The sequence below is a fragment of the Anabas testudineus genome, chromosome 6 (genome assembly GCF_900324465.2).
Source record: "Anabas testudineus chromosome 6, fAnaTes1.2, whole genome shotgun sequence".
NCBI lineage: Eukaryota > Metazoa > Chordata > Actinopteri > Anabantiformes > Anabantidae > Anabas > Anabas testudineus.
This window is the reverse complement of record NC_046615.1, coordinates 2,769,459-2,778,469: the sequence shown is the minus strand read 5'-3', so window position 1 is coordinate 2,778,469 and position 9,011 is coordinate 2,769,459. Positions and strand designations below refer to the sequence as shown.

General features: G+C 45.3%; 1 protein-coding gene across 2 annotated transcripts in view; it reads left to right on the top strand.

The window, feature by feature from the left end:
- Positions 1-4,329: 4,329 nt before the first annotated feature.
- The window catches only part of znrf1 (zinc and ring finger 1), a 40,730-nt gene continuing 36,048 nt past the window's right edge, over positions 4,330-9,011 (top strand). For both annotated transcript variants that reach the window (XM_026366388.1, XM_026366390.1), the window contains exon 1: positions 4,330-5,002. In XM_026366388.1, the coding sequence (XP_026222173.1) occupies positions 4,609-5,002 (394 nt within the window). In that variant the 5' untranslated portion in view covers positions 4,330-4,608. The remainder of the gene's footprint in view (positions 5,003-9,011) is intronic.

Genomic DNA, 9,011 nt, shown 5'->3' with positions numbered 1-9,011 from the left:
AGTTCCTCCAGGATGTCACATCAGTACTTGCCATTGCCAGGTTTGCCCTGTCCCCCAGCACAGTCTGAAAAGCATGGAGGAGATTCCAGCAGACAGGGAGTTACTCTAGTAGGACTGGACAGGGCTGCAGAAGGTCCTCAACTCATCCGCAGGACCAGTATCTGCTCCTTTGTGCAAGAAGTAAAAGGGTGACCACTGTTGGAGCCCTACAAAATGACCTCCAGCAGACCACTGGTGTGAATGTCCCTGGCCACAGACTTCATAAAGATATCTGGAGAAACTGTGGAGAACGTTATGCGGCCACCACCAAACAGCATGAGCAGTTTGGTGGTGGTTCAGTGATGGTCTGGGAGGCCTATCCGTGGAGGGACACACAGACCTATTCAGGCTAGACAACAGCACCCTGAGTGGCATTAGATAACGGGATGAAGTCATAGAACCCATTGTTGGACCCTGCGGTGGGGGAGTGGGTCCTGGGTTCCTTCTGGTGAAAATTGATACCATTTACAGGCCCCGATGCTCACCTGACCTTAGCAGTTCAGTTCAATGTTCCTATTCCCACAATTCAGTGCTAATTTAACACGTATAGACGGGTTTTCAGGGAGTATCTAGTAGATCACTTTAAAGCTTTCCTGCTGCACACTTCTGTAAGACAAAATTGCAGAATTGTATCTTACTGTGTCCTGTTGGGTTTTAGTATCAGCTGCTACAGAGAAGAGAAAGTCAAACATGCCACAGTAATATAATGTGATATAAGTACATCTTGGCATTGGACGGTAGCTGCACTACGGCATGGTGATTTTAAACCTATTATAATTCCCCTTCAGCTCTCGGAAAAGTTTGATAGAAAAAAAAAGAATATTGCTGTATCATTGTGAGACATGATAACTTTGGGGTGACATGTAGCTCAGTTGGTAGAGTAGTCGTCTATGAACCTGGTACGACTCTCGGTTCCTCCTGGCTACATGTCGAAGTGTCCTTGGACAAGACACCGACACCCTACAGTAGCGTCATCATCTACTGCAGCTGTCCAAACAAGAATTTCTCCCGGGGGGATCAATAAAGGATGTCATTATTAATCTTTTGAAAGATGCGCTGTTCCTTAGGCTGAGTTGTGTCTTTCTGATGGGGGACACTCAAAAAAGCCACCAGGTGGTTTTCACAAGACATTAAACTGGACAGAACATCCCGACTCGGTCATCTAGAAGATTGGGTGAAGATGTAATACACTGCTCCACCATGGAGTGTCAGTGGTGCATCTCCACAGCTCAGTGTGGACAAAGTGTTATAAGTGAACATTAAGAATCACATCAAATAGTAGGTGTACACAAAGCACTACCTGTCACTCAACCTGCCATTTGTTTGTGTGTGACCTCATCATTTTGGGGCACAGTGGTCAGCATGCAGTCAGGAAAAGTGACTGGAGCATATGAGAATACAAGTTGGCGACACATTACCAATGTATTTCAATAAGGCTATGTTGTCTTTGATCATACTATAAAACAACAATGCCACTGTCCCCTTTATCTGTCTTGGAAACCAGATTTTGAGCACAGTCACATGTTAGGTTGCAGCAAAACGTGGACGGTTTTAGAAGAAGTGGAACAAATTTCTAATGATGTGTAATGCAGCATTTTTACAGTAATACCCTACAATTCAATAATGTTTGATGGGAAGTTGATGATGCCAAGTATGAATGACCTTTTTAGTTCACTTTTAAAATTTTAGACGTTGCATTATTTTGTTGTCTTTGCTTTAATATAAACTGTATCACTGTGTCCCACTTTGAGAGACCAGCTGTCCCACTACACTTGAAAAGAACAGTTGGATTTCGTTGGGTTTGAGACTCAGAGACGTACTGAGTTTTGCTGGGGCAGTCTTGGCTGTACATGTAAAAAAAATCTCATTGTTTTGTTGTGGGAAACTTTGAAAATTCTGCTTCACTTTCCTCTTAAATACAGCCCGTGTTATTGTGGAATCATTTAGGAAAGAGCAGGGACTTGAGACTCTAGAACCACCCCGCTGCATGTGCCTGCTTCCTGTCAAAACGTTGCAGGAGCATGTTAAGAAAGGTTGTATCATTTCACAAAAAGCTAAGGGAAGCCATGAGTGCATGCCTCAATGGTCCCCCACCCCCCCATTTATAGTCCTGCTGTCATTACAGCAGGAAAGATTAACACGTATTGCAGCACGTACTGTACCATAGTTTACCTTCTTGGGTAACTGTGTGTTACTGTGACGAAACAAAGAGCCAAAGACAAGAAAACCGTTCTAATTACACACACACAAACAGATGCACACACACACACAGACACACACAGGATTAGACCAAGTAATCCCAAACAAAACATGCCTAATCCCAGTAATTTAGCATATGGTGGAAGGATCTGTGCATAACTTTTACATATTGTTGTCATTATCAAAGTGGATTGAAAAAAATTTGACCTGATCATGCTTATATTTTTAGATACTTTCTAAATGATGACTGTCTAGTGTCTGACGACCACTGCCACACCTCCTCACATGCCAAAATACCAGAGTACAGACAGTTGCCACCGTCATAGGAATTAAAAAACAACTATGTATGTATGCCTCCTCACACATGGAACAAAATCATTACCATAAGAGTAATATCAGTAAATGAATGAATTTCAATTTGTTTTCGGCATATTCTCAAATGTATATAAATATATATTATCTATATATAAATTTAAAGTTCTACTGTGGAATATTCAAGTTGCTCTATTTCAATACGCTCAGACCTCATCTAAAAGTTCGAACAGGCAATTCACACGTGAAAAATCAGGGTATAACATTCAGATCTGAACCAGAGAAAAAGCTCTCCACGATGAACAGAATCAGGAGGACTGAACTCCAGCTCAAACACAGCACCCCACTCGTTCTTGGAAAAGCTGCTCTATGTGGACGTATGATGAAAACCGTGTTTCCATGAGGAAGAAGAGCATTTAGAATAATTCTCCTGGCAGACAGACAAACAAAGATGACTGAAAACCTCCAATCATTGATGAGGGAAAAACATACATGACAGGAAGTGGAGGCCTGGTGTAGTTCTAGTGCTGTGTGTGGATGAGCTTCAGTCCTTCTTCGGGAGACACACTGTCCCAGTTTGTATCCGTCTCTCCCTGCCTTGCTGCACCCGCTAATGACCTTCATGTTGACTAAATCAGGTGTATTAGGTTGATCATGAGTTGCCCTGATTTGAGTAATCTATTACAATGACACTGTTTTTTATAATTTGCTCCATCACCATCAGTGTGTTTGTTTTATTAAATTGTAATACCAATGCACTTGTGTCCGGACAAAAGGTTCCTTACACAGTGTTAATGGAACTCTAAGTCGTTGCCATTCTAGCTGCGAGCATCTTCTCTGAAATACAACAGAGGGGAGGCAGCTGCCACAGATCGACTGAGTACACAGGCCTAATCGATGTAATCTATTACATCAACTCCATTCTCCGGACATAGGTGATTCTTCTCTCTAAACGGGGGCCCCACACAGCAGGTGCTCCTTCTATTAGTTGGCCCTTGCCTCACTGAGAGCCTGGATCCAGCCCTGTAAACATCCTAATGTTGAATTTGAACTTCTGACCATGAGCCTGAACGTCTCTGATCTTGAGCAACTTGAATAGTCTGAATTCAAGAACCCCTTCAAATCTCTGTAGGGGGAAAAGGTAAAGTTTTAGAAGATCTTCTTTAACTTCAGCAGCTTAAAGGGTGTTTCTGATTTTATGTGGCTGCTGATATAATCCTAATGATCGCGGCAGTGATTGGACTGGCTCCACTCCTGTCTGTATTTAGGATCCGAGCTTGCGCACTGAGCGCCTCCATTGTCTGGCAGCAGCAGCAGCAGCAGCAGCAGCAGCAGCGGCGGCGGAGCGGAGAGGAGCGGAGCGGACCGGCGATCAGAGCGCAGGGGAGCGGCTTCACTGTGACCCCGATCTCCGGGTGAAGAGGCGACCGCCGCCGGGAGATCACCGCAGCGGACCGCGCGGACTGCGACGCAGTTTGTTTAGTCACAGACAGACCGTCGCTCGTGGCGGTCAGACAGACAGCAACAGTTGTCACGATGTCTGAGATCAGATGAGGCGAGAGCAGCGGAGTGCTCACTGCGGAGCCGCTGATCCGGGCCGGGCGGGATAAACGTGTTGCTGCCGCGTCCCGCCTGCGATGAGACAGCCGTCTTAATTTTGCGGGACAGCGAGGGGAGCGCGCCGCACATCTGTTTGTCTTTGTGGGCTTTCGGCGTCGCTCGACCACCCCAGCCTCCCCCCCCCCCCCACCCCCCACACACACACCCCCCCCCCGGTTGTGTCGAGCTTGTTGTCTGCGGCTGAGGAGGATCCAGACGTCAGGGGTGGCTCATGTTCCGCTCAGCAGGGAAACGGGCTGTTGCGTCTGCGGAGAGTCAGAGCTGACGAGCCTGCCGACACACTCGGACAGACAGACAGGCAGGCAGAGAGGCCGAGAGACAGACAGGAGAGAGGGGAGGGGGCGACAGCCTGTTTCGGCTCTCTCGACCCTTTGCGGATCGAGCCGAGCCCCCTCCTGTTTGCACACAGCACCCCCACCCATCTGTCTCCCGCTTTGCATGGGGGGGAAGCAGAGCACGGCGGGGCGGCCCCGGGGTGCTTTTCCCGGTGTCTCTACGGATGACAGCGCAGTGCCTCCCTCGGCCCACTTCGGCCACTACAGGCCCAGCGGCACCATGGGCCTGCGGAGCCGCTCGGTGAGCTCCGTTGCCGGGATGGGCATTGAGCACAGTCCCGCCGTGCCCTTCGGCTTCTACACCCCAAGGGGTACTGACACGGATCGAGCCGGAGGAGGGTCAGGGGGCACTACAGCCGCCTCCCACGGTACCGGTTACCAGGACACTGGGGGCGGAGGGCACCACACGGACGGGGTGCTGTATCTGGGGTCCCGGGGGTCGCTGGCTGACACCTTGCCCCTGCACATCGCACCCCGCTGGTTCAGCGCGCACAGCGGTAAGAGGGGGCTACACACATGTACACACACACACACACACACACACACACACACACACACACACACACACACACACACACACACACACACACACACACACAGACTGCTGACACCCATCAGACAAAATGTGGGAGACACTGAAGCATTAATCATTATATAGCAGAGAGAGAGAGAGAGCCACCTGCAGCCATGCACACCTTGTTTACCTGCAGGTACAGGAATGACACCAGAGGGGTTCTAACATTTCATTTCTAAGAAGGGAATTTCAGCCAAGCCTGAAGATGCAATGAGAGAGAAGCAGACACCCAGAACACAGAAACAGCCTCTTTTAGACATCAACGCTGACCTGTGTGTTATGTACAACACTGTGTTTCCCCCAGGTTCCTGTCCTTTGTTGGCCGGGTTGGTTAAAATGCACTTGACATTTTTCTGCAGGAAAATATGTGAAATGGAGGATAGTAAGTTCTGCAGCTTGAGTCACAAGGAAAATCAAAGTACTTTCAAACACCCATGTAGTGAAACACTTGTACAAAAGTGCTGTTAATAGGTCGTTTTAGCCATTGAAGGTAATATGTTTGCACTGGGAGTGAGTGAGTGAGTGTGTGTGTGTGAATGGGAAAATGGATTTGGTCAGCATAATGTTGCAGGTGTGTTCCGGTTCGACTCTCACCCATGCGCCATCTGTAAGGTCATTTCTTTGTTGTCTGAGATGACAGTAATAAGCCTGTTGCCAAATCTGGCTGAGTCAATTAGCCCAGCGATTAGAGAGGAGGGAGGGAGGGGGAGGGAGGGAGGAGGCAGAGGATGGAAGAAGGTGAGGCAGGGGAAGAAAATAGGGAAGGGAGGGACAGGACGGAGAGCAGGCTTTAAGGGGTTGTTCGTGCTTATTATCGGCTTACCACTTGCACCACAATATGTTTCTGTGGGCGACTGAACCTGTCAGGCCATCAGGCGTGTGCATGCACACCTGCATACACCTGGACACACACAAACACACACACACACACACACACACACACACACACGAAACGAATCCTAAACCACACAAGCACAGCTGGTTCCCTTCCAAATGCATAAACACACGTACACACGCTCTGCAATAAAGTCCTTGAGGAAGATTACACACACACACACACACACTTCTTTCTCTCTCACATGTGCGCACACACACACACACACACACGAGCAGGCTCAGCCAGGTCCCCAGGCTCTCATTACCACAGACCTGACCAGCTCACAGCAGGAGAATAGCAAGTTAGACGTCAACATCTCAGCTGTTTTTTATTACCGACGAGGCCTAGTGGCTCTGATGCACTTTAACATCAATGGGAGAGGATAACAGGGTTAGAGGAGGGAGGGCAGGGGGGGTGTCAGTGGAAGATTAGAACATTTAAGAATGTGCACTTGTCAGAAAGAGAAGCTGAAGATTTGGACATTAAGGAAGAACACAGGGAAAACACGTTTGTGACTGACATCACCTTGTTGCTTTGGCTGTTGGCTAAAAAGCTGAGGCCTCTGGCGACCACATGGCAGGACAACACATTTACATGTTTCTTAAAGAGTGCGGTGTACACCAGGCCCTAGAGGTACCAAACAGACAGTTAGGTGTTTTGATACTTGAGGAAACAATAGATTTGTGTCGGGAAAGGCTTGTGGTTGGTTCTGCATATGATTAAGACAAACATATGCCGACCCCTATGTTATCATGTTGTTCCCCACCTGTTCCTGATGAATTACTGGAGGTTTCTAGAGATAGCGATCAAAGAATTCACTTCATTTAATTTTTATAAAAAATTTGTCCTCAGAAAATGGCAGGTGCACATGTTGAAAAATCACAAAAGTTTAAACACTGAGAGATTTGAAGCATCAGTTATATGAAATAAAGTAGGTAAGACCCCAGAGGATAAATGGCCACTGAGGGCTAACCTTTGATCAAGGTGGGAAAAGGGCAGGGCTTTGAGTAATGGTAATGTGGGATATTTAGTGGGGTGGAAGTGGATAGACTCATTCCCTAAAGGTGCTGTCTCTAACTTGGTTGGGTTTATTCCTAAGGCACGATTACACCTATTTGAAATAGGAAATAAACCTTGGATAGTGCAGTGGGACAGGACCAAGTTGGGAGGGAATGTTTCTCAATAAACCAATAAACCAAATCTGTTCAGACTGATTCCACCCAGCTACAGTTTAGGAAGAAAACGGTTCAGGTTCTCAACAAACTCAATGAAAACACTGATTGTTTAATGAAAATCACTTTTAAATATTACAATGAACACATTTATTTACATAATTACATTGCTATTAAAACTTTTATATTGGTATAAATAGTTTGAGCATCTGAAGTTTCAGCTGCTCAAACACAATCTAACATAAAACAAACCTAAGCAAACATGAAATACAGGTTTTAAATCACAATTGTATTTTTTGAAGCAAAAAGATTGTGATAAATAATCCCTCCTTCAAATTAATACCATTTTGACCTGATGATTACAAAATTACCAGCAGTCTTCACCTCTAGCCAGTGTCTAAAACATAGTGGAGTCATGATAACTGACCTTTATCGAGGTGAGAGAGGCCTGCAGTTCTTTGGATGTTTTCTTTGGATCTTTTGTGGCTGCCAGGAAGAGTTGTCGCTGTGCTCTTGGACTAATTTTGGAAGGTTGACCACTTCTGTTCCAGCTCCTCCCTGTTTGTAGATAGTTGCTCTCACTGTGGCTCTGTGGAGTTCCAGAGCTTTAGAAATACATTATTTTTGTAGCCATACCCTGACTGAACAGTGTAGTTTCATGGTTTTGCTTCAATAAATACAGTTATCAAGTAAAACTTGTATTTTGTGTTACCTCGGCTTGTTTCTTTACAGCACTTTATCCTCAAATCATGTCCATTTACCACAAGAAAGATCTGCACTGTAGAGTTGTAGAGTTTATAATGCAACAGATTTCTCACATAACCATTTCAGATTATAGCGATGTGAAAGTTCCCTGAAATGTATCACAGTGAGCATCATGCTCAGGTTGATTTTCCCATTGTTTAATATGGTAATGAAAGCACTGTCTTGTTGAAAGGTTTGATGGTTAAGGATCACATCGAGTTATCATTATGCTTTTGAAGTGTTTCTCTTATTGATCTATATTTATTAGTGTTTATTTGGCTTTGGCTCAAACTGGGTTATAGAATTCAGTTAGAGAAGATGCAAATGGAAGTAGTAGCCAAAATATCTAGAGGAAGAAAAGCTGAGCTGTCACATTACAACACAAGTTGAGCCTGCTGATGTTGCACTGATCTAGACAGGAATTGCCTGAAAGTAAAGTTGGAATAAACTATATGGAACTGAATTCTGTAAAACCAATGCCAATCTCAAATTCTTGCTATGTACGGTATCACATGGCAACTACGGTGTGGTTGAGGTTAGAGGAAGGTTGTGGTTGTTACCGATCAACTATGATTTTAAGTTGGGCAGCTAATGCTTGTTAGGATTAGCTGTTTGAGACTATGGAAAGGTAGAGTTGATAAAAAGGCTGACATTGATTGCAGGTCTTTAACCAGGCACAAATTGGAATTGTGGAATCTGCCTGAATATGGATGTAAGGACAAGACTGACTATCCTGTAGTACCTGATGAAAATGTGGATGCCATCGTTCACAGCCTGTAGTTCTTGTGTGAGGTCAGAATTCAGCGTGAGAGCCATTTTTTGATACTGTAAATCTTTTCACCTGCTTCTTTTTTCTCATGACTTTTTTTGTCTTTACTTGTCTTCTTTTTATGATTTTGTATAATTGACAGCGATGGGAAATCAGGGCAGCAGAGAGGAAGACCCACCATCCAAGAATCAAACTGTGGACTTTTTAACTGATTTCAGGACATCATCTACTGTATGGGTGATACAAAATCAGAAATTAGAATGTCAATAGCTGGGCTATAATTGCTGCTAGAAGTGTGTACCTATGTAGGCTTACATGAACTGAACTACTTTGGAGATGGAAAACAGACCATCTGTATTGCTTGTAGGTT